Here is a 26722-nt window from a genome sequence, read left to right as displayed (position 1 = left end):
CATTCTCATGCAGATTTTCCTTTATAAAACAGTACATACCTGCACTGAGTAATAACTCAGTCCCCATCCTTAAATACCAAAAGTTTTAATTTCCTCCAATATGCATACCTTCCACAGATGCAGGTCCCAGCTGTTTAAGTGACATTTGAATTAAAGTAGCAGACCGATCATAAAACTGACTTGCAGGAATCATCTCTCAAAGATTGTGTTATATCTTAGAAAAGAAGCTGAAGGTTCTTGTTTGGTGTGAAGAACATACACCCATCACATGTATCTTTCTAATATTTAGAGTAGACACCTGACACCCTTTTCAAAAGAGGTTAATATCTGCAAAACTAGCCAGCAGGTGATCAAAATCAGAATCAAAAGTATGTTCATATTGGTTTCACTGAAAAGATCAACACCCCACAGATAATCAAATAATCCACCCCTCACCTCAAACTATACTTACATGCAATTGGTGTTTGAGTTCCTTGACCTCAGCACTATCCTGCGAAGTGTCTTCTTTCTCAGCTGCATTGGCCAAGACATCAACTGCACTCTCAGTTTCCTGCAACCACCTGAGACATCCCTCCAACTCCTGCAGCAAGCTCTGCAGCTGCTTTAGTTCACTCTCCAGGTATCCAACTCTCTCGCTGGCTCTGACAGAAGCAAAAAAAATAGCAGTTTGAGGCCAGGCAACCACCACACAGAGATTCACAACAAATAGTGACAGACTAAAGAACGTGGGTTATAAGGGCAGGAGAGCATAAAAATATTAAAATTCTGAGGGATTTGCAAGTTTAATTAATTATTCATATTCAAGCAGCATCTTTGATTTATAGAATCAAAGGATCATCACATTAAGCCCATTTCCCATATTAATCAGAATTAAATACTAGTTTGGACGTAGGGTTAACCTGTCCTGTTAAATCACGTCACCTGACCTTGGCAACATTCCCTTTTCTGCAGCTCCCATTCAAGACTGTCTACTGTCATTCTACCGTTCTTGCCATATACAGTTTCATCTCTATTCCAGCCTTTCACAAAGATTTTATCAACTGGAATCTATCCCATTGCACTCCCAGGCCTTACAGCAAGTAACATTCATGCCACACAAGTGCTAGGCAATGACCATTTCCATCAATCTAACCATCTCCCCATGACATTCAACGGCATTACCATCACGGAAACCCCACCATCAACATCTTGGGGCGGGTTACCATTAATCAGAAACTTAACTGGCCCAGCAATATAAATACAGAGGCCACAAGAACAGGTCAGTGATTGGGAACTCCGTGACAAGTAACTCACCTCCTGACTCCCCAAATTGTGTCCACAATCTACAGGGCCACAAATCAGGAGTTTGATGGAATAATCTCCACTTGCCTGGATGAGTGCGGCTCCAACAACACAAGAAGCTCAACACCATCCAGAACAAAGCAGTCTGCTTGATTGGCAACCCATCTACCACCTTAAATATTTACTCCCTCCACCACTGGCACTAGTGTGTACCATCTACAAGATGCACTGCAACAACTAACCAAAGCTCCTTCAACAGCACATTTCAAACCCACAACTTCTGCCACCTAGAACAACAAGAGCAGCAGGCGCATGGGACCACCACCACATGCAATTTCCCCTGCAAACCATCCTGACATGGAACTATATCACCTTGCCTTCACTGTCGCTGGGCCAAAATCCTGGAAGTCCCTCCCTAACAGCACTGTGGGTGTAACTGCACCACATGGGCTACAGCAGCTCAAGGCGGTGGCTCACCACCACCTTCTAAAGGGCTATTAGGGTCAGGCAATAAATGCTGGCCTAGCCAGCAATACCCACATCATGCACACGAGTAAAAAAAGTATCCCATCTAGCACAATTTTCGCCTAACATGGTACCACAGGCAGGTCACATTTTCTCATTACTTCAGTTCTGGTTCTGCTAAAAGAAGCACTAAGTCATCCTTACTTACCACACCTTTCCATTGAGAGTTTTTCCTCCCTTTTTGAGCATTTTCACAAATCTTAAGAACTGTCTAACTTATTCTGTTATTGTTGGATCACCTCAGTTTTATCACACAACTGAGTCTGTAGAAACTATCAGACGGCAGGCATGTCTTCGAGCTGTTGCTAATTCTCGACGTAAAGCATTTGAAATATGCCGACTGCTTGGCCAGACCCTGAGCAGACCTTTGATCGTTCGGGAAGAAGAAACCAAAGAAAGCGAAGGTCCAACCTCTGAAGCACCAACAGCAGACAATACGAGGCCAATGACAATTCACCACCAATTTAGGAATTAGGATGTAAAGATTTGAAAGAACTTCATGCATTGAGGTTTTTAAAAGATAAGAATCAGTTGCAACTCAGAACAGTTAATAAAGTAACTGGTAGCTTACTTACATAAGGCTGGATAGGTAACTGTTACAACGGAGATTAGTGGGTTACTCGGGTCAAGGTGAATGCAAGCAGAATGTGCACAGAACGATTGGAGATGGAAACAGAGGATGCAGCAGTAGGAGCAACCACAAAGCAACTGGTCCATTCCTTTAACGTATTGTGTCACTTTATCATTCTTTCATTTCTTCACATAAAACATAGTAATGACTGGTCTAAACATGCTACCACTTTGATTCAAGCAGACTATAATTAACATCGGAAAAAACACAAAGTCGAAAAGCGAAAGAAGGAAGCGCCCAAACCTTCAATCTGTTTATTTGGATGATTACTGCTGCTATTTTACGGGTCAGAAAGGCTCACTGAAGCATCTGGTGGGTAAGCAAACCCCATGCAAAATTTTCTCGTGTTCCAATAAGAGTAGTGAATACTGTACTTACTGAGGTACAGTCCTATCTCTCTCCAGTAGCTCCTTATGTCTAAGAGTTGACATGATTTCCAATTCTGAGGCACATCCCAGCCAAGTCCAATTCTGACCTTGCCTCACATCACATGAACAATTTCCAGCAGGGAGCAGTACATTTAGATGTGGGAATTCTGTCTGATTTTTACCCAAACTCCCTACCTCAGATAACTTCATCATTTGAGCAAAAGCTCAAGTAAATCAGAGGGATCTATTGCAGCTTTAAGTACAGGAGGTTAAATACACTGACCTCAAAAGGATCACAGATCAGAAAATTGGAATGACAATGTTACCATCACATCTTTGTCCAACCCTGCATTTGAATTCAGTGCTTCTGTATGAGTGGTTGACTGCATTACTCCTGGAGACGGATGGTCTGCTGTCCAGCACTCCCTACATCAACCACCAGTACAGACCTCCAGCACCGTGTACCAGATCTAACATTGGGCTCTCGATCACAGAATTCTCTACATGGAAATGCGTTAGATGTTCTTTTTAAACAGGGATTTTTTTATTATTATTAATTCTTGGAATGCCAGTGCTGCTGTCAAGACAGTGTTTATTGCCCATCTCCAGTTGCCCTAGTAGCTTGTTAGGCTGCTTTGGAGGGAAGAGTGCATGCAACAGGCATCCTCTATGTAAGCCAGAACGGGTAAGGGCAAGAGATCCCTATGTTATGATCCTAAAAGGAAAAGGAATACTTGCATTTTACAGCGCCTTTCATGCTTTCAGCACATCCAAAAGCACCTGACAGAAATATGAACATGCGAAATAGGAGAAGTAGGCCATTCAGCCCCTCGAGCCTGCTCTGCCATTCAATAAGATCCTGGCTAATCTGTTTGTGTTTCAAATTCCACATTCCCATCTATCCCTGACAACATTTGATTCTCTTGCCTAACAAGAATCTACCTCTGACTTAAAAATATTCCGTGCCTTCTGAGGCAGAGAGTTCCAAAGTCTCGCAACCCTCAAAAAAATTTCTCATCTCTGTCCTGTACGGGCGACCCCTAATTTTAAAACAGTGCCACCTAGTTCTGGACTCACCTACAAGTGGAAACATCCTTTCCATGTCCACCCTGTCAAGACCAATCAGGATCATTTATACTTCAATCGAGTCACCACTCACTCTTCTAAACTCCAGTGAAAACAAGCTCAGTCTGTCCAACCTTTCCTCATAAGACTACCCACTCATTCCAGTTATCAATCTAGTAAACCTCCTCTGAACTGCCTCCAATGCATTTACATCCTTTCTTAAATAAGGAGACCAAAACTGTGCACAGTATTCAAGATGTGGTCTCACCAATGCCCTGGATAACTGAAGCAAAACATCTTTATTTTTATGTTCAATTCCTCTTGTAATAAAGGAGAGCATTCCATTAACCTTCTTGATTACTTGCTGTACCTGCATACTAACTTGTGACTCATGCACGAGAACATGAAGTTCTTTATTGAAGTGTGGCCACTATTATGATCTAAGGAACATAGAAGCTCCCAAAAACAGCAATGTGATAATGACCAGATCATCTGTTTCAGTGGTGTTGGTTGAGGGTTAAATACTGACCAGGTTACTGGGGAGAACACCCCTGCTTTTCTTCAGAATAGTCTCATTTATTAGAAATAAAAAGACATTAGTGAACCAGTTGAGTTTTATGACAATCTGACAGCAACATGGTCACTTTTACTGATGCATCTTTTTTAGCTCCAGATTTATTTTTAACTCAAGTCAAATTCTCTAAGTGCCTGAATGGGAACTGAATTACCCATGCCAGTAACATGACTACTACACCAGCACATCCTTCTCGAATACACCACCCCATGGAGTGATAAGAGGTGGGTTAATTCCCAGTTTCACTTAACAGTAATTCCTCAGTTTTAGCTGCATGACGGAACAACTGAAAGAAGAACAGCAGGACAAAAGGGAAAACAGGTGCCATTCTGATCAGCCAGTCAGCAGCTAGCAACACAGTCAGTCAGTAATACAGCTGCATGAGCAAGGACCGGGAGCAGGCTGTCAGTGTACTCTCTCAGCCAAACAACGGAGAACACAAAACAACCAGATGGAGGTAGGGAAAATGAACAGGTATAGGTGGAATATCTGAATCACACACACAATAAACAATATATCCTCCATCCTAAAGTTTTTAGTCTGGTTCCAGTCTGTGGAATAATTTCATCTCACCTTTGATTAATATTATTCCAGGATGTATTGATGCCATCTGTAACCTCTTTCACCTTCCGAGTATCATCTGCTGCATAATCACGGAGTAGTTTACTGGACAGGTCATTAAATGCAGCCACTGTAAACTGCCCTTTGTGCAGTTCTTGTAGGAAGTGCTGAAAAACAGATAGTTATAAACACAAGAGATACAGGTTGTATCCAAAGCATAAACATGCTTAGAATTACGCCAAGATTATCCTCCCTGCACCACTTCTTTTCTTTCAGATGTATGCCGTATTTTCAATTACAATTCCCAAATATTTCTGCTTACTTTGAAAGGGAAACGCAATTCAAAAAGAGCAACGGGTCACTCTTCTACCTTCTACATTTCTCCCAAGGCAGTTGCATGCAAGGACATGGTTCCCTGGGCCCACCAGTATCTCACCCAATCTTCACTCTACAAACATTGGCCTAGACAGATACTATTTCTGGGGGTTCTGGGGAGGGGAAGATTTCCTCTGGGAAAGGAGTGTAATAAAATTGTTAACCATGTTATATAGAAGCATGTTTGCAATCTCATTATGCAGGGTTAAAGCAGGAAAAAAACTACAATCGGCTTTTGCGCCATATTCAACTCTTAATTTACCCCAATAGAGTCGCTATTCAACCCAATCCCAAAGGATGGCCTGCTTTCCACTACTGAGCTTGCAGTTCAAAGTACCATAAACACACAAGATCACTGATCAAACTGTTAAGTGATGACAAGAATGTAATAATTGTGTAAGGGTGGTTAGCGCACAGTCTTGGAGGGAGCCCACAGAATGGCCCTGGAGACAGTTATCCGGTGCTTTTCATAGCTGAAAAGCAGACAGCAAGAACAGTTTTCAGTTGTCGAGTTTAGTAATCTGCTAAACACCTTCACACGCCGAATCAGAAGCACACGGGACCAAAATTATTGAAATTCCATCAGTTTGTGGTTCAGCATCATCATTGCTCTGAAAGGTGAACTCAGCCTGCAGTTTGTGTGGGAGTCAATAGGTGCTGATCTTAACTGTGATCCACTCCCACTGTTGGGACATTTATAAATCACTGCTCAAGAGACTACTTTCCTCAGGTAGCACAGTACTTATCCATTCACCGCAGGTGAACTAAAACGGCAATGTGAATGGGTGGAGTGCCACCTTTTCTCCCTCTCTGATCGCTGTCATTTATCAATGTTTGAACTGGTTCAAAATCAGGTTTCTGTTGAGTTAATAGGAATGGCTCATGTTGAGTTCAATTTGACACTTTATTAGGCAAAAACCTTGAGAAGTTACACTCATTAAATCATACACCAAAAAATATTTGGGGCTTGGAGAATAAATTTTGAGCATCATCTAATACTTCAAAAATAAATAAATAGATAGATATCAAGCTCAAACCAAGAACGACAGTTGTTACAAATATGAGGTTTATAAGATAGCTATGTTTTGGGATTGTGTCTTTAATTTAAGGTAAAATGAAGGGGGCCATGTAACCTGTTATGAAGTTTGCCTCACAGCAGGCCTGGGTGGTTGCTTGTTAGAGATTAATGGGGCCAAAGATTGTTTTACTGCAAAGAAGGTGTAAGGTGTTACACACAGAGACAATGGCAGCAAATAGACTGGGAGTCTCCAAAGTCCCAGTTTAGCCAATCAACATTTCTACCTGGATTTAAGGCCCATGTGATTCACATTGCCATGGAAATTGGCTTTGAGCAGGGAAAAGTTTTTAATTTACCCCTGAAGACTCACAAACCAGTTAGTCTGCCAGGGTCCGATAGAGAGCAGCTACAGGCTGAAAGTCTCTGGTTCACTGTGCCAGAATACCAGTGGAAACTTGTCCTCAGATTGGAAAGGCCAAGGGCTGCACTTATCAGGGGAAATTTGGAGAGCAGCCGACACTTGACACACCACAAAGAAGCCCGCTCCACTGCCATTACACGCAAGGAGCTGGCTAACAGAGGAGTGAGCCGACAGAGGGACTTCTGTCCCTCAGCGCAAGGAAATCCCACCTTCGAGAGCTGCCCAGACTGCAGGAAGGAATACGAAGAAGAGCGATGGCTGCCTCAGAAAGGCAAGTTCCAAGCTTTTAGGGCAGGAGGGATGGAAGAACCCAGGGAGAGGAAAGAAAGGGATGGCGAGGGGGATGAGAGTTTTGGAGGGCAGGTGACAAGGAATTTTAGGGGCGACATCTTGTGGAGGGTTGCCCCAATACACACAGGACATCCCCAAATGAGGTGCCCGCCCTTCCCGTCGTTTTACAACGAGGCCACGAAAAAAAAAAAGACTGCCCACTCCTGCCTGCTTGCCCATGCCAACCGTATTATGATGTGGGAAGTGTATTATCCTGGTCAGTAGACTTGCCAATAAGCCTAATTGATCTTTAAATATTCATTTAAATATGGCTAGCAGGCAGCTGATTTTCACACCCGCCCACCTAGCATTTTATGGGGGTCCACTCAGGGGTGGGTGGGAAGGTGGAGGGTTAGCCACCCAATATTATTTGACATGCCCCCCCCCCCCCCCTCCCCCGGCTGCCCAAACCCCTGTTGAAAATACGCTAGGCGGGGGCCATAAAATCCAGCCTCAAATTTGAGAGGAGTTAAAACAAGGCTGGAAGATTCACCTAGCTTGCATTAGAGGGAGGATCTCCTGTAATTCTCTCACCATGAAAGACAGTTCTGGGGGTTAGAAGTTACCAGGCTGAGAAAGCAAAACAAAAGTAAACCTTTGGAAGCCAAGAATCATAGAAACATAGAAACTAGGAGGCGGCTGCCGTTCGGCCCTTCAAGCTTGCTCCACCATTCAATATGATCACGGCTGATCCTCTATCTTGACGCTATATTCCCGCTTTCTCTCCATACCCCTTGATGCCCCTAATATCCAAAAATTTATCAACTTCTTTCTTGAATATACTCAGTGACCCGGCCTCCAGCCTTCTGTGGTAGAGAATTCCACAGGTCGACCACCCTCTAAGTGAAGAAATTTTTCCTCATCTCAGTCCTAAATGGCCTGCCCCATATCCTGAGACTGTGGCCCCTGGTTCTAGACTCTCCAACCAGGGAAACATCCTCCCTGCATCTAGTCTGTCTAGCCCTGTTAGAATTTTATACGTTTCAATCAGATCCCCTCTCATTCTTCTAAACTCTGAATACCAATCTCTCCTCATACGACAATCCTGCCATCCCCGCTATCAGCCTAGTGAACCCTCGCTGCACTTCCTCTATATCCTTTCTTAGGTCGGGAGACCAAAACTGCATGCAATACTCCAGTGTGCTCTCACCAAGGCCCTCTATAACTGCAGTAAGACATCCCTACTTCTGAACTCAAATCCTCTTGCAATGAAGGCCAAAATACCAGTTGCCTTCCTAATTGCTTGCTGCACCTGCCTGTTTACTTTCATTGACTGGTGCACAAGGACACCCAGATCCCTTTGTACATCCACATTTCCCAATATATCACCATTTAAATAATACTCTGCCTTTCTGTTTTTCACACCAAAGCATATAACTTAGCATTTATCCATGTTATACTGCATATGCCATCTGTTTCCCCACACACACAACTTGTCTAAATCACCCTGAAGCCTCCTTGCATCCTACTAACAACCCTGCCCAGTTTTGTCGTCAGCAAACTTGGAAATATTGCATTTGGTTCCCTCATCCAAGCCATTTATATGTATCGTGAATAGCTGGGACCCAAGCACTGATCCCTGTGGAACACCACTAGTCACCGCCTGCCACTAATCTCAAAGCGAAATACTGTGGATACTGCAAATCTGAAATGGAAACAGAAAATGTTGAACAGCTCAGCAGGTCTGGCAGGATCTGTGGAGAGAGAAACAGAGTTACAGTTTTGAGTCCGTATGACTTCTTCAGATATGCATTACACTGTCCTTTAAATAAATATTCAATTCTCTAGAATCTGGCCAAAGGGAAAATGCTAGAGTCTATTATAAAAGACGCGGCAACAGAACACTTGGGAAGCATTAACAGGAAGGATTAGACAAAGTCAGCATGGGTTTATAGAAGGGAAATCATGCTTAACTAATCTGCTGGAGTTTTTTGAGGATGTAACCACTAGAATAAATAAGGGAGAACCGGTGGATGTGGTATATTTGGATTTCAAAAAGGCTTTTGATAAGATCCCATATAAGAGACTAGTGGGCAAAATTAAAGCATATGGGATTGTGGGTAATATACTAGCGTGCATTGAGAATTGGTTGACAGACCGGAAACAGAGCGGGAATAAATGGGTATTTTTCTGGGTGGCAGGCTTTCCAAGTGTTCTGTTACCACGTCTTTTATAACAGGCTCTAGCATTTTCACTTTGGCCAGATTCTAGAGAATTGAATGTTTACTTAAAAGGACAGTGTAATGTATATCTGAAGAAGTCATACGGACTCAAAACTGTAACTCTGTTTCTCTCTCCACAGGTGCTGCCAGACCTGCTGAGCTGTTCCAACATTTTCTGTTTTGTTTCAGATTTGCAGCATCTGCAGTATTTCGCTTTGAGATAGTTGAGGTATTGGTTCAACATTTGAACCTTGAGGAAGAAAGATTGAATCCAGATGAAACACAGATCGAGTTGACTAGGATTCAGTTACGAATGATGTAACTTGCACTTGAAAGGGAGGGAAAAGAAATAGAAAGAGAAATTTTTAAAAACTGAACTCGAAAGAGATAGAGGAAGGCAAAACTTGAACTGAAAGGAAAAGATAAAGAAAGGGAAATGCGAAAACTTAAAGTAGAATTCCAAAGGGATGAAAGAGAAGATATACAGTTTCAGACAGTAAAGGAAAGGAAAGCCTTGAATTGCAAAGAGGAAAAAGGGAAGCCTAGAAATTTGAACTGGACAGAGAAAGGCTTTCATTATGCGAACAGGAGGGAGCATGCAGATTTGACGATAGCTAGATTTAACGCCTGGCTTTGATTTGGCAAGGAATATTTACATACGAACTTGGAGCAGGAGTAGGCCATTCGGCCTCTCGAGCCTGTTCTGCCATTCAATAAGATCAGGGCTGATTGAATTGTAAGTTCCCACCTACCCTGATAACCTTTTACCCCCTTGTTAATTAAGAATCCATCTAGTTCTGCCTTAAAAATATTAAAGACCCTGCTTTCACTGCCTTTTGGAGGAAGAGAGTTCCAAAGCCTCACCACCCTCAGAAATAATTTCTCCTCATCTGTGTATAAAATGAGCAACCCCTTATTTTAAACCGTGACCCCTAGTTCTAGATTCTCTCACAAGAGGAAGCATCCCCTCCACGTCCACTCTGTCAAGACCCCTCAGGATCTTAAAGGTATCAATCAAGTTGTCTCTTACTCTAAACCCCAGTGGATACAAGCCTAACCTGTCCAACCTTTCCTCATTAGACAACCTGCCCATTCCAAATATTAATGCAATAAACCTTCTCTGAACTGCTAAAACATTTACATTTTTCTTTAAGTAAGGAGACCAATACTGTACGCAATACTCCAGATGTGGTCTCACCAGTGCCCTGTACAACTAAAGCATAACCTCCCTACTTTTGTACTCAATTCCCCTCACAGTAAACGATAACATTCTATTAGCTTTACTAATTACTTGCTAAACCTGCATACTAACTTTTTGCGATTCATGCACGAGAACACACAAATCCCTCTGAATCTCAGAGCTCTGCATTCTCTCACCATTTGGTTAATATGATTCTTTTTTATTCTTTCTGCCAAAATGAACAATTTCACATTTTTCCCACATTATACTCCATTTGCCAGATCTTTGCCCACTCACTTAACCTATATGTCACTTTGTAGCCTCATATCCTCCTCACATCTTACTTTCCTACCTATCCTTGTGTTGTCAGCAAATTTAACAACAATACCATCTGTCTCTTCATCCAAGTCATTTATATAAATTTGCTTAGTGCCTAAATTTAGTGAGGAAGGAGTTGAAATATATTTTGTCTCATTTGAGAAAATTGCTACGCAATTAAGGTGGCCACGAAAAATTTGGACAATTCTATTATAAAAAGTGTTTTGGTAGGAAAAGCATTGTAGGTTTATTCGACTCTTTCAGGTGAACAATCCGTAGACTTGATACCGTTAAGACTGCTGTGCTAAATGCATCTGAGTTAATCCCAGAAATTTACAGGTAAATGTTTAGAAATCTGAAGAAGAGACAGAATCAGACTTTTGTGGAATTTGCTAGAGGAAAAGAAATGGTGTTTGATAGAAGATACAAGGTAATGAAAGCTTGATCAAGATTTTGAAAGCCTTAGAGAGGTGTTGTTGATTGAGACATTTGAAAACAGCATTCCTTTAGGAATCAAGTCCCACCTAGAAAGAGCATAACATTTCTAAAATAAGGGAAGCAGCAGTTCTAGATAATAGTTACAAATTGTCCCACAAACACATAGGTGGCAGCAAATCTTACTTTGCAAACGCACACAGATAACTGGAGAGATAAACAAGTTGATGACGAACAGAACACTAATTATGTAAGGGGGTGCATTGCAATGAAAAGAGAAATGCTTTTCAGAGTAGTGGAAAAGAGTGTGGGAGATAAATATAATTCATGGAGACCAACATGTTGCCTTGACCGAGAAGGGCGCATGTAAAGGCTGACTTCTGGGAGTTGAAAGCTAAGACAGTAGCTTTTGTAGGCAAGCCTAATCTTTCTCTAGAAAATGTGGTGCCAGTGAGCGAAGCCCATGACAAACCAATACCATCTAATGTATTTACAGTGGGTGTAAATATAAAAGGTTATGGGAGTTTTATATTTGAAGGTGAAGTAACTACATTTTTGCCTGATAAAGGAGTCACAAGATTGTTATCCTTCGAGTTACAGGGTGAACTCAAAGCTTGACATTAGCAGAAGACATGACTTCGTCACCGGAGAGTTCACTAAGTAAAAATGTGTTGATACAGGATATTGATGGAAATTATTTACCTGTTGAGTGAATTTGAACTATACTTTAGCCAATGGATGTGTTATTGTTGGAATGTTGTCAAAATTGCCTATTAGTGTTAATTTTATACTAGAAAATGACCCACCAGGAATAAAGTGATGCCATCTCCAGGGATAGTAGGCAAGTCCATTGAAACTGACAATATGCAAAAAAATCAGGGATTGTTTGTAAACCTACTGTAGAAAGTACTGTTTCAACTAAAGATGTGTTCAAAGAATTAAAAGCTCAGACTGTGAGTAAAGAAGCCTTGAGGCCTCAGACTGACAACAAAGAGTTAACAACAACTGGAAATGAGTAAGATCTATCTCAATTAAAACTGCCTGCGGGCTCAAAGCCTTAGGTGTCAAAACAAAATACAGCTGCAGAATTCCAGGCTAATGGGAACAGTGCTTTAAACCAAAATGACTTGGCTCTAACTAATGTCATTACTGTGGAACTACTAGGACAGATTAGAATCCTAGGGTGGAAAATAAAACTTCAAAATGAAGCAGCAGTGGTTCTTATTTGGAAGGAATTGGCAAAGCTTGTTTCGAGTGGGGAGGCAATAAACCGAAGGAATGTAAAAGAATGCAAGAGCTGATTAAAATTGAATATAAGGAACTTTTATCAGAACATCAATGTAACCTCAACTAAATTTTTAAAACAGTGGGGGAGAACCGTAATCCTGCATTTAAACAGGCGAAAGGCGACTTGGATAGTGGACTTGCTGAGACCTTCTTTAAAAACATGGACATTAAAGAACCTATAGCTCTAAAACAGAATGGAAATCAGAAGGCAAAATCTGAACAGAGCAATCCAAAGACTGAGTTAAAAAGTCAACACCCTGATGACCATGTAAAACACATTACAAAAGATAATTTCTTCTGGTTCTACCATTTACACCTGTTAATATTCAAAAGCCAGAGGGACTATCAGAAGTCAGCAATGTTGTTCTTGACAAGATTAACCAAACCAACGATACAATTGTCTAACCAAGGACATGGAAACATTGTGAACTTTAATCCTCATGAAAAAAGGAGATTTGCTACAGCGCATCTCAGAAGTTGAAGATACCAGCAACGAAACCAATTCTCAGTCATATGAGAGAAAGAACTTTAAGAATCGCCAAAAAGCGGACTTTAAATCCTAACTGCTACATGTATTTGGGTTAAGGCAGGTTAAACATTGTGATGCTGCCATGATGGACTGTTTAATGGAAGTTCTGGCAGCATGGGGTAGGGGAGCAAGAATATTACTTGTACTGTATGTACTAAGTTATTTGTTAAAACGTATAGAATGTTATAAACTGTTAGATTTTGGATAACATTTATGAAAACTCATTACTATGCTGATGACTTTTCATTCTTTGGGGGGAGGTGTTATAATTATGAGGGTCATAAGATTATGGTGTTTTGGGGCTGTCTCTTTCACTTCAGGTAAAATGAAGGGGGGATCATGTGACCTCTTTTGAAGTCTGCCTCACAGCAGGCCAGGGTAGTTTGATTGTCAGAGATTAAAGGGGGACTAAGATTGCTTTATTGGGATGAAGGTGCAAGGTGTTTAACACAATGGGAGCAGCCAATATGCTAACAGTGGATAGTGGGAGTCTCTGAAGTTCCAGGAAAGTGTTGAAATTGTTGGATTGTAAACAGTTGTGCTTTAAACTGTCCATTTAGTTCCAAAATATGTTGAGCTCTCAGGAAAAGCGCATTTCCATCCGGATACAAAGTCCATGTGATTCATGTTGTCATGAAAATGAGCTTTGCGACAGGAAAGGTTTTAAGATATCTCTGAAAACTCACAGACCAGTTAGTCTTCCAGCGTCCAGAAGAGAGAGAGCAGCTAGAAGCCAAAAGCCTCTTTGGTTCACCACGTTAGAATGCACGTGGAAGCTCATGCACGGATTGAAAAGACCAAATTTGCCAGTTATCAGTGTCTACGGTGAGTGGAACACAACCTACAGTGGTCAAGATATTCCCTTTAACAGACTTTGTGGCTCACTCAATAAGCTACTTAGAAATGAAGGCCAACAAGTTACCTTGCTTTCTGCTAGCTGTGGGGCAAGTGGATCTGAAGTAACCTGGAGCATGGATTGCAGGCGGATCTCACTCTGACCAACCAGCCGCTCAGTTGCCTGCAACTCCTCCTCCCACTGAATGCTGTCACTGAGCAGCTCTTCCAGCTGCTGTTGCCGTGCCTCCAGTCTGTGCTGCGTGTTGTCCCACTGGTTCTGGACCCTCACCACTGCACAGAAACACCAAAAGGAAGTAAAGCACATGCAGAAATTTCTTCGCGTATTCTACTTAAAAACACATTAGAAAAGCTGTAGCATTCCATGATAAGTGTGTCTGCAAATCCAACAATGCATGTGCAGAATAAACTACATTTAATCTTGATTTTTTTCGGAACATCTTTCTGAAAACTCAGGAAAATCCGTATACCTGATTAAAATTTGATATTTGCAACTATGCACCACATGGCTTTAAAACACATGGGAACAACATCACCTGCAAGTTCCCCTCCAAGCCACACACCATCCTGACTTGGAACTATAGCACTGTTCCTTCATTGTTGCTGGATCAAAATCCTGGAACTTCCTTCCTAACAGCACTGTGGGTGTACCTACACCACATGGATTGCAGCAGTTCAAGAAGGTGGCTCACCTTGTCAAAGGCAATTAGAGCTGGGCAACAAATGCTGACCTTGCCAGTGATGCCCACATCCCATGAAAGGATAAAAAAACTATATTGCTTACGATTCTTGTGCACAATTGTGTTTAATAAGAAAAAACAAATTATGTACTTCTGACAGCATTATGCAACAAGTCAGTTTTAAAAAAGTCTTCTCGCTACAACTGAGAGAAGCAAATTAAAAAGTTTGAGATCACGATAGTAATCTGCTCCACATTCATTCTCTGCTTTGTTGTTTCTTTTAGTTCAACCTTGTACCAGCGTCACCCAGCTCCTCACGCTAGTGTCAAGCAGTACTTCACTACAGGAAGCTGCAATAGCTGGATCTCTGCACCTTTTCTAAAGGAACCACATGGTGAAGCACTGTCATAAATATATCATCCAACAATCGAGAAAAAGCACTGCAACCATCTCACACACAATTTCAAGTCTCTGATTATATTTGCAGAAATAAAAAATGATCACAGACATCACCAGGTTTACAGACGTTTGTGGAGGAACCTCACTTACATCGCTCAGTAACTGCAGCTCGCTCCTCCAGATCAGCTGTTTTATTCTTCAGATTCTGAGCAAGGGTGAAAATAGCATCGAGCTGAGGTCTTCGCTGTTCCAAGTCATTCTTTGTAGTCTGTTCTCAAAGAAATCAATGTGTGAGCACAACAAAACCAAACCGTACTATTATAATCTCAATCAAATCAATTCCAACCATCCTTTAACTTGATAATGTTGCTGAATATGTAACTATTAGTTGATGTGTTGTATGTGTGTAAATAGAGCAAGATTAGTATTTGAAGGTTAAAACTGAAGAAAGATAGGAATTAGAAGTTAGGATTGAATGAATGGAACCAGCCAGAAAGGCAACAAAAAATGTCAACTTGCCATCAATGCTGAATCTCAAACTACCTTAGTTACAGAGCACAGGGGCTGCAGTTCGCTCTGATTCCCAAGAAAGGATCTTCGCGATCACAGCTGTGCCATTTAAGATAAAGGTAGAAAAGCTGCCAAGTAGGTCCCATGACTGGGGGGGAGATGTGGGGGAGGGGGTGGAGAGTGGGTGGCGGGACAAGGTCACATCGGAGTTTAACCAATTTAATCCCTCCACCGCCCCTTCTCACTATTAATCCCTCCACCGCCCCTTCTCACTATTAATCCCTCCACCGCCCCTTCTCACTATTAATCTCTCCACTGCCCTGGCCATCTCTGCCAAACCTTCTCCATTCAGCCCACCTCTCTCCTAAAACCTCTACAACTCAAGTCTATCCATCTCCCAGATCCATGGAGGACAGTGGCAGGCATTGATTGGTCAGTTTGAAGCAGCTTTGTGTTCTAACGTTGAAAGTCGGTTGCCGAAGGATAGTACTTGAGACAATCTTTACTCAGTCTTACATTTATTCAGAGTTGAACTGTTACAACCATACACTTCCTAACTCAATCATACTATAGGTTCAATAAGTGTCTCTGTACATGTGCTCAAGTGAAACCCCAGATAAAGCCCACAGCCTGCATATGATTAAACACAATTAATTTACAAGTAGCACATGGGACACTTCATTATGTTAAAGGCACAATAAACAACTGCAAGTTATTAGGTTATTGTTGCAAATGTTTTTTTCATACCTTCAGACGTACAATGGTTTTATTAATCTCCTCCAGATCTCCAACAGTAATGATGTTTGATTTGATCATCTGATCAATAAGTGTCAGCCAGTCAATGAGCTCCATTGCAGACTTGTCCAGATCCGCTGGCATCAATGATTCAGAATCTGAGGGGAAGGCATCCCGTAGAACCAGGTGAGTAGCTCCAGGAGAGGGAGGCATTGCTGACGGTAGGGTCACTGTTTGAACAGTGGAGTGAACTACAAAAATATACAAAGAGAAAGATGGAAAAAGACCATCGGACTCAACCACATTCACCCGAACCATTAGACAGTGAAACCTTGAGCGCCACCTTCCAACCACTCCTCTCCCTAAATCTCTCCACCGCTATATCTCTCTCTCTGCTCATTTAAAACAATCCTTAAAACCTAGCCCTTGGACATAGCTTTTGGTCATCTGTCCTAATACCTCCTTACGTGGTTCTATGTCTAATTTTGTTTGATAACACTCCTGTTGGGATGTTTTGCAATGTTAAATGAGCTATATAAATGTAAATTGCTGTTGTGGGGAAGCTAATTTTTGAGAGTTACAAAAAGTAATTAAGTTGATAACTGAGTTTGGATCAATTTCTGGAAAACCCTTGTGAAATTCCCCTAAACTCCTTAAGGCAACCTAGCGCACTCTAAGGTACCCTGGAGACACATGACATGATGTAGTCATATTTTAAATAACTCCTTGCCTCCATACGTCCCAATTTACTCAGGAACCCTAGGATAGTACAGAAGCAGAAATTATGATCAACACCCATGCACCACCCTAAAGTCAACAAACTTCTTACTTCACTTTGCCTCTGATAACCTGCGGCAAAAAAAATCCATCACACACTTAAAATTCAGTCCACCTCTGCTTCCACATCCTCCCTGGGTAGGGCTATTCCACAAGTTTATCATCCTCCATTAGAATGAGTTTTCCTTTTCGTTGTATTCCGCTTTTCTCATCCAAATTTGAACCCATGTGTCCTTGCCCTAAAGCTAGTATTAATATTGACGTTATGAAATCCAGTATCTCTCTTCTCTTGAAGAGCTTAATTACCTCGATAAGCTTCCCTGTAAGCTGCCTTTTTTCCAGTATAAATATCCCTTGAATCTTCAGTGATCAAGTTGTAAAATCTGATCAACTTACTTGCCCTTGAATTCTCCCAAGGCCAGAACACCCTGGCTCTACATGATTCTCAAGATCTTTGAAAGAGCCAGCACAAATTTGATTGGCTGAATGGCCTCCTCCTGTGCTGTATTATTGTATGACTCCATGAGACAAAACTTGTGCTTCATACAAACTAATCCTCACTTCCTAGGGCTACAAACCTAAAAATTTCATTGGACTTGTACAGTATTCCACATTGTAAGGACAATTTCACGACATTTTTTATTAACACTTCCATTTCCCTATTCTGTGTTGCTTTCCATTGGCAATTTCCATTTATTTAACACTCCCATCGTTTGCCTCCCTTCAGCAGCTGCATGGCTTTGCATTACCTTGCATTAAACCATCAGCTGGAGGGGAGAGATGGTTACTCTAAGGAAAGGATCAAACTTCTTTGAACATTATCAGTGTTCAATAGGATCTTATTTCTGTAAACTAATTTTCAACTTTGTCATTCATTAGAGTGAAAAGATGCTGAGTGTCTCCCCTCTCAAACCCTCTGCCCAATCCCCCAATGCAAAAATGCACTAAAGAGACCACGCTTCTTCTGGTAAATACATGCTCAACTCAGCAAAGACAATATTGATTGCCCACACCACAGTGAAAGCTAATTACCTCCACCACTGAAAGAAGCCAGAGGTAATATTTTCACTCCTGTTTGTTAGTCTGTTTATGAACAATATATCTCAAAAGCTAATCGACGGATCTCAACGAAACTTGGTACACAGATAGGGTACGGCCCAAGGAAGAACTTTGGATTAATTTTGGATGAAGATGTGGATCCTGGAATTTCTTTTAAAGGATCCATTAACATTAGGAGATAGGGCAAATTGACTTTTTTTTAAAAAAAACAATGCTATGGATTGTTTGATTTAGAGCGTTGAAGATTGTTTTAGAATTCTGGAGAGTTGCTGTGGTGGAATTTTCACAGCTGTCAAAATGTAAGCAGAGTTTTCGGAGCAGATTGTTGGATGTGAATTGGCCTGTAACCTCCTCAGTGATATGGAAACTCTGTTATGATCCTTTTAGGGATTGCTAACGTTTGAAGAAGAAATCCAAACACCCAGTAATTAACTGACCGAGCTATGCCACAAGGTTTCATATTTTTAAACAAAAATAAACTTTACTGTATATATAAAGAGGAAATAAACAAAGCAAGCACCACAAATTCACACTATAGCTTAAAGACTTAAGCTAAAAACTCAGTCCTACTTTTTACTTTCCCCCCGCCCCGCACCCCCCAAAAGAGTTCCCTTATCTTATGAAATCTAAGGTTCATTCACTTTTCCTGGCACAACTACCAAAGGCAGATCAAAGCTCTCTGTAATTCAAAATGTGTTCCAGCTATTTGCCAAGGTACAAAGTTTCATGGGGGTCCTTCCATTAGCTTTTGCCTAAGCGACCCTTTAATATCTTTCCTTCTTTGGATACTATAGTTCAAGCACAGGCCTCCTGCGACTCCTAAACAGTGGCTTAAAACATCAGAAAACACCTTTGGTTTCCAATAATCCATTGTTTTGGTTTCAAACTACAAGCCTAGCTGATTACTTCCAGAAATCCAACTGAAACATGGTTAATTGCCTTTTATTGAGAAGATTACTGTAAATTCCTTCCTTTAGCTTCCAAACAAACAAATCTTCCAGTCGTTTTTCCCTTTACCAGCTTTGTCTTATACTGAATACCATCTCCCAAACACAGGCTGCGTCATAGACAACAGATCTAGGATTTACTCTACTTCAGGTGTAGGTCTGGCTTTATCTCTTGACTTCCCAGGAGCTACAAGCTACATAAGACCCAAAGCTGAAACAAAAGCAGAAAATGCTGGAAAAACTCAGGTCTGATAGCATCTGTGGGGAGAAAAACAGAGTTAATGTTTCGAGTCCGTATGACTCTTCTTCAGAGCATTAACTCTGTTTTTCTCTCCATAGATGCTGTTAGACCTGCTGAGCTTTTCCAGCATTTTCTGTTCTTGTTTCAGATTTACAGCATCCGCAGTATTTTGCTTTTAAGAACCAAAGCTGACAGTCTCTTGGGTGCTTTTGCAAACATTAACCAAAACACTCACTAAGCTCCACACATTTCCATTGCAACGTGACACATACAGCCAGGTAGAAATGCAAATTAACTGCCATTTAATTCCAAAGCTTTCCTTAATTCTGGAAAACCACATGAATAACTTATCCTTTACTGGAATACCTGAAAATATCATATCGCCAGTTCTTTAGCGAAAGTCTACCTGCTGTTTAATGATCTTACCTCTCTCTCTGTTAACCTCTTAGGTCAACATGGCCCCAACCTTTTAAGTGCAAGATTATGAGGGGCATGGACAGGGTGGATAGGGAGCAGCTATTCCCCTTAGTTGAAGGGTCAGTCACAAGGGGATATAAATTCAAGGTGAGGGGCAGGAGGTTTAGGGGGGATGTGAGGAGAAACTTTTTTACCCAGAGGGTGGTGACGGTCTGGAATGCACTGCCTGGGAGTGTAGTGGAGGCGGGTTGCCTCACATCCTTTAAAAAGTACCTGGATGAGCACTTGGCACGTCATAACATTCAAGGCTATGGGCCAAGAGCTGGTAAATGGGATTATGTAGTAGGTCAGGTGTTTCTCACGTGCCGGTGCAGACTCGATGGGCCAAAGGGCTTCTTCTGCACTGTGATTCTGTGATTTTCATGGGGTAAGGTCTCATCTGCATAATATGACATTAGCTGTTGAATATTTCCTAAGCTGTGATTTTAATTAAATGTTGATTGAGATTTGCTGAAGCAATTGACAGATGCCTGATAGTAATACTGTATGACAAAGGCAAGTTTCTTGGTTCTTTCAGGGAACATCAACTCTGCAGCTGCACAACTCCATTATCTAACATTTGGACATTTTGAGGGAAGATATGATGAATTATTTTTTAAGTTTTCTTTCTTATTTTTAAATGACAAGAAATCTGGAAGAGAAAGCTAGTCTCAGTAATGGTAACCATGAAACTATTGATTGTCATTAAAACCCATTTGGTTCACTAATGCCCCACTAATGCCCTTTAGGACAGGAAATCTGCTGTCCTTACCCAGTCTGACCTACATGTGACTCCAGACCCACAGCAATTTGGTTTACTCTTAACTGCCCCTCTGAAATGGGAAATTAGGAATGAGCAACAAATGCTGGCCTTGCCAGCGACACCCATATCCCATGAAAGAATTTTTAAAAAGTAAAGCACCATAAAATAATTCCACATCTCAGATGTCCTTAGTGATACTTCTTTTGACCATTTCTTACACTGCACACATTTAAAATTTAGCAGTAGTGGTTATATGTCACCAGTGCTAGCAAAATCAAAATATAATTTATGTTTTTCACTGTTTTTGGCAATATCTCAATAACACTCAATTTTCGAACTTGGAAAGTTGCAGTTTTTGCTTCAGATAGATATCTTAAGAAAAACTTACACTGGTTCTGGGTACTTCCTAGATGGGGACAACACAACTCAAAATCTAGACAAGAAAACAGGCCTAGGCCCATGAGCTAAATTGGACAACTATTTCTATCCTCTCAGGGTACCAAAGTCCATAAATTGTTTCCCATTTTGTAACATCAGTTCCAACATACTTGGGTGCAAATGTAGTGGAAAGATAATGTCACTGACTATTCAGCACAATTGACAAAAGCACTGTTAAATTTCAGATCCTACTCAAGCGCTTGCATTATAAAAACAAGAAATTCAAGTTTTAAACATCCAGCACAGCCATTTAATATTGTAATTCAAATCTTCTGATCAGGTTCCTATTTTTTGCTTTGCTTTTTAGATAAGGACAAAAGGATAAATTCAAATCAGCATCACAAGAGAACAAATCACAGGATCATGGGGAGTGAAACAGAAAAACATTATTTATTTTCCATGTGCACTGTAAACATTTTAGCAACATACTGCTTTAAAATATTGAATGGGACTGGCAAAATTGTAGAACTTCCTCAATTCAGCATTATGATTTGAAGTTCTGATGAAAGGTCATTGACCTGAAATGTTAACTCTGTTTCTCTCTCCACAGATACTGCCGAGTATTTCCATCATCCACAATATTTTGCTTTTGCATTATGATTTTAAGAACAGCTCTCACCTTTAACTTTCGGTTGTGACATATGCTGACTCCTTCCCATGACGGTCTGCTGACTAAGATCTTTCAAAGCAGTGTTAAGAGTTTTCCAGTCGACAGATAGCTGAGCCACCTTAGTCTGCACAGAGATTAGACAGGACATTTTCATAACACAGAAGCAATCTTTATCCAGTTCTTATTTTCACTACCGTAACCTTTCAATTCCTCAGAATTCTGCCAAAGTTCAGCACCCCTTGGTGTTTAAGCTTTTTGTTTTATGAGGCGTGCTGTTTTGTACCATGAGCCTCAGAACCAAATATAAAGTTTAATGCCTTTCCCACATTTTCCAAATTCCAATACTAATAGATTCTGGTGTTCTGATTTTGAATTTATCTACCAAAGCGCTGAGAACAGCCATTTCTGAACCTCTAGGTTCATAAAATTCAAATAGACCAAATCAGCAACTAAGAAATAGAAGTAAAATAGGGCCGAGCTACCTGAGCTTTGAGGGTTGGATTGTCAGAGTTCAGAGCTGCATGCGGTCCATGGATTGCAACTCATAGTTAAATAGCATTATGCCCTTGCAATATAGAAATTTTAGCATGCAGGTACAGCAAGCAATTAGGAAGGCCAATGGCATGTTGGCCTTTATTGCAAGGAGATTGAGTACAGGAATAAAAAATTGCCACTATTGTCCAGAGCTTTGGTACGATCACACCTGGAATACGATGTAAGACACTGGCAACTAACATAAAAGGGATTCCAAAGTCTCCTATAGGCATAGAAATAGTAAAAGGGGGATAAAGGAGGAGGGGGGCCAGTTAGGGACCAAAAAAGGGATTTACACATGGAGGCAGGGCATAGCTGAGGTATTAAATGAATACTAGCATCTGTCTTTATCAAGGAAAAGGATGCTGCACAGGTTATAGTCAAAGAGGAGGTAATTCAGGCACAAAGGGTTTAAAATTGGTAAGGTGGTGGTATTGTATAGGCGATGGGGCACCAGGACTGGATGAAAAAAAATGCATCCAAGGATGATAAGGAAAGTGAAAGTGGAAATTGTGGCAGTACTGACCATAATTTTCCAGTCTTCCTTAGGCTCAGCAGTTGTGCCAAAGAGCTGGAGAATAACAAATGTTACACCCTTGCTCAAAAGGGGTGTAAAGATAAGCCCAGCAACTACAGGCCAGTCAATTTAACCTTGGTAGTGGTGAAGCTTCTAGAAATGAAAGTTAGAGCTTATAGGATAAAAGGGACAGCAGCAACATGGATATGAAATTGGCTGAGTGACAGAAAACAGAGAGTAGTGGTTAATGGATGCTTTTCAGATGGAGAAAGGTTTATAGTGGAGTTGGGTGTTAGGACCCCTGCTCTTTCTGATATATATTAATGACCTAGGCATTGGTGTACAGGGTACAATTTCAAAATTTGCAGACAATACAAAATTTCTAAGTCGTGAACTGTGAGGAGCATAGCGTAGAATTCAAAAGGACATAGGTTGGTGGAATGGCAGACAAGTGGCAGATGAAACTTAATGCAGAGAAATATGAAGTGATTCATTCTGGTAGGAAGAAAGCAGAGGGATAATACAAAATGGAGTACAATTCTAAAGCGGGTGAGGAGCAGAGAGATCTAGGTGTACATGTGCATAAATCACTGAAGTTGGCAGGACAGGTTGAGAGGGCAGTTAATAAAGCAAACAGCATCCTAGAGTATAAAAGCAAGGAAGTGATGTTAAACTTGTAAATTATTCTGGTCTCAACTGGAGTATTGCATCCAGTTCTGGGTGCCACACTTTAAGAAGGATGTAAAGTCATTACAGTGACGGTAGAGAAGGTTCACAAAGATGGTTCCAGGGTTAACAAACTTTGTAGATAGGTTGGGGAAGTTGAAGCTGTTTTCCTTGGAGAAGAGAGGTTGAGAGGGGCATTCAATATCATGAGGGGTCTGGACAGAGTCGATATGGAAAAACTGTTGCCATTGGTGGAAAGGTTGAGAACAATGCGGCAAAGATTTAAGGTAATTGGCAAAAGAAGCAATAGCAACACGAGGAAAAACTTCTTCACGCAACGAATGGTTAGGATCTGGAATGCACTGCCTGAGAGTTTGATGGAGGCAGGTTCAATCAAGACATTCAAGAGGGAATTGAATTATCTGAAAAGAATGAATGTGCAGGGCTACTGGGAGAAGGCGGGTGAGTGGCACTAGGTAAATTGCCCCTTCGGAGAGCCAGCACAAACATGGTGAGCCGATTGGCCTTCTTCCATGCCGTAATCATTCTGTGATTCTACTTGCATTGGAGGCTTTATAATGAAGGCTCACTAGATGGGTCCCTGGGATGAGAGGCTGAGTGTATTCTCTGGAGTTTATAGGAATGAGAGGTGATCTCATTGAAACACTGAAGATTCTGAAGGGGCTTGACAGGGTAGACACTCAGAGGTTGCTTCCACTGGCTGGGGAATCTAAAACACTGGGGCACAGCCTCAGGATAAGGGGTCAATCATTTAAGACGGAGATGAGGAAAATTTCTTCACTCAAAGGGTTAGGAATCTTTGGAATTCTCCACCCCAGAGAGCTGTGAATGCTCCATCATTGAATATATTTAAGGCTGAGACAGACAGATTTTTGGTCTCTGACGGAATCAAGGGATATGGGAAACAGATGGGAAAGTGGAGGATCAGCCATGATTGTACTGAATGGCAAAGCAGGCTTGACGGGCCATATGGTCTACTCCTGCTCCAATTTACATTCTTATGTCATTGGCTGTTGTTTGCTTAAGCTGATGTTAGGCTAACTAGCCTGTAGTTCACTGTTCTCCCTCTCCCTCCTTTCTTGAAAAGCGGTCTAACATTTGCCAACTTCCAATCTGATGGGACCATTCCCGAATCTAAGAAATTTCGGAAAATCAAGCTAGAGCATCCGCCCTCTCTGCAGCAATCTCTTTTTGAACCCTCGGGTGTAAGCCATACCTTTTCTCAGCTGAAATTAATTTCCTCACTCTTTTTAGCCCCTCGGTTACTATCTATTTCTGGTATGACTGTGAAGACAGACACAAAATGGTTGTCCAATGCCTCTGTTATCTCCTCATCCCCCATGATAATTTCTCCTGTCTCTCCTTCTAAGAGGTCAACATTTACTTTAGCTACTGCCTGAGGGGGTGGTAGAGGCAGGAACCCTCACAACATTTAAGTATTATTTAGATGAGCACTTGAAATGCCATAGCATACAGGGCCACGAGCCAAGTGCTGGAAAATGCGATTAGAATAGATAGGTGCTTGGTGGCCAGCATGACCACGATGGGCCGAAGGGCCTGTTTTTGTGCTGTGCAACTCTATCACTCTATTTTCATCCTCTTTATGTGGACTGCAGCTATTCAAGACGGCAGCTCAGCACCACCTTCTCAAGGGCAATTTCCTGATGGGCAATAAATGCTGGCCTAGCCAGTGAGGCCAACATCTCATGAATGAAAAAAATATATACTTATAAAAGCTCTCAATCTTTTTTTTAATATATTCTTGGCTAATTTCCTCTCATTCTATTTTTTCCCTTTTTGTCAACTTTTTGCTGGCCCTCTGCTTGTTCCTAAAACACTCCAAATCCTCAAAGCTGTTAGTTTTTTTTACAACATTGTAAACAACTTTTAATCTAATAACATCCTGATCTTCTTGAGTGAGCTACGGATGGGTCTTTCTCGCTGAGTTTTTGTTTTACAATGAAATCCATTTTTGTTGAAGATTTTGAATTGTTTCTTTAACTGTTTTTCACTGTTCATTTGCCACCAAACCTATTAGTCTATTTACCCAATTAACCTTAGCCAGTTCTTTCCTCATACCTAGGTAATTGGCTTTGTTTAAATTTAAGATTCTTGTTTGTGGCTGTAACTAGACAGGGAGATTTGTACACTGACAGCCCTTCCACACAGAGAGGTTCCTGCATCCTGCACCTTCCACCTTCTCCATCCTTTCCCTTTACTCCCCATTCCCAATACTTTTCCCCATCTCACTCTCCCTCTCTGTCTGCTTGCCCCACTTTCTAGAACAGATAATTGGGTCCATGGAAATGCAGACTGGCAACCACTCTTCCCCATTTAGCCTTAGGTCGGAGGGAAACTACTTCCCCACGCAGGGGATATGATCAGACTCTGGAAGGAACTTACACTGCAACACCACCACCCTTGCCCACAACACAGTGTTTACCATGTCTTGCCTCCCAATTCACAACCCCCTCCCCTTTCCCTATGCTACTGCCCATTGCACTCTTGCTCTCCCCCTCCCTGGATCTAATTACTCACCTACTCTACTGCCTGACTTGAACTGAATACTGCCTGAGACACCACTTGCACGATTCCACAGGAAGTCAGCTAGCGAATAATAACTAAAGAAAATTTAACAGACCGACAGTCATTAAATGCAAAGAGCATTTCATTTGTGTTCAGAAGAATATACCACTGCAGGGATATATTAATCACTGTGGAATCCCTTCTAGAAATCTAATGCTTTCAACCTGATTAACTATGGAAAAGCCAAACCATTGATTACAAATCTGTTAAATAAGCTGGAACATTGCATGAATTGCTCAATACTTATTTAGATACCAAGACAGCATGCTTCACTTGATGGCAGGGTGGGCAGAGCTCATGGAGTGTGGGATATGGATTTGCACCTGAAACTTGCTGCACAACAAGCTCTTAAATATGCGCTGTCATGAACATCACATATGGTACCCTGAGAAAAGCATCAGAAAGAGCATAATCCTAGTTAGTAGTCACATGCTTTATTGTGATCAATGTAGGGCAATATTAATGGAGGCTTTAGAATAATCAACCTCCTCCCATGAGATTAGTGACAGTTTTTCTGTCCCCCAAGGAGAAAATAATTTGGGAGGATTTATTTTATACTTTCATGAAGACACCTACCTGCTCTCAAAGGAAGTCCTGCTCTAAGCTTTAAGGATCCTTAGTTAAACATGTGTGCTCAATAGCATCACATTTTAACCAGACGTCGAGGTGGAATTTCAAAGCACACTTTGTGCTTACAGAACACAAATTATTTGAAACTTCCAGTACATTCAGATTCGCATGACTCGATACCTGTTACTACAGCGCATCAAATAATGGACTAAAACTAAGGAGTACCACCATCGACAATACCTAACCTAGCTAATATCTGGTCTAGCCAGCTGCATGTAAGGTCTTGTGAACAGCTCTT

The 26722-nt window shown here is 41.3% G+C and overlaps 1 protein-coding gene across 8 annotated transcripts in view; it reads right to left on the bottom strand.

The window, feature by feature from the left end:
* utrn (utrophin) overlaps positions 1-26722 on the bottom strand; it is a 630893-nt gene that overhangs the window by 314130 nt on the left and 290041 nt on the right. For all 8 annotated transcript variants that reach the window (XM_078556557.1, XM_078556553.1, XM_078556558.1 and 5 more), the window contains 6 exons: positions 21540-21654; positions 16252-16490; positions 15145-15262; positions 13983-14188; positions 5018-5172; positions 452-641 (listed from right to left, as the gene is read on the bottom strand). In XM_078556557.1, the coding sequence (XP_078412683.1) occupies positions 452-641; positions 5018-5172; positions 13983-14188; positions 15145-15262; positions 16252-16490; positions 21540-21654 (1023 nt within the window). The remainder of the gene's footprint in view (positions 1-451; positions 642-5017; positions 5173-13982; positions 14189-15144; positions 15263-16251; positions 16491-21539; positions 21655-26722) is intronic.

This window comes from Cetorhinus maximus, chromosome 14 (assembly GCF_964194155.1).
Source record: "Cetorhinus maximus chromosome 14, sCetMax3.hap1.1, whole genome shotgun sequence".
NCBI classification, from domain to species: Eukaryota; Metazoa; Chordata; class Chondrichthyes; order Lamniformes; family Cetorhinidae; genus Cetorhinus; species Cetorhinus maximus.
The sequence above is the reverse complement of the archived record's forward strand: the minus strand, read 5'-3'. Positions and strand labels throughout refer to the sequence as shown.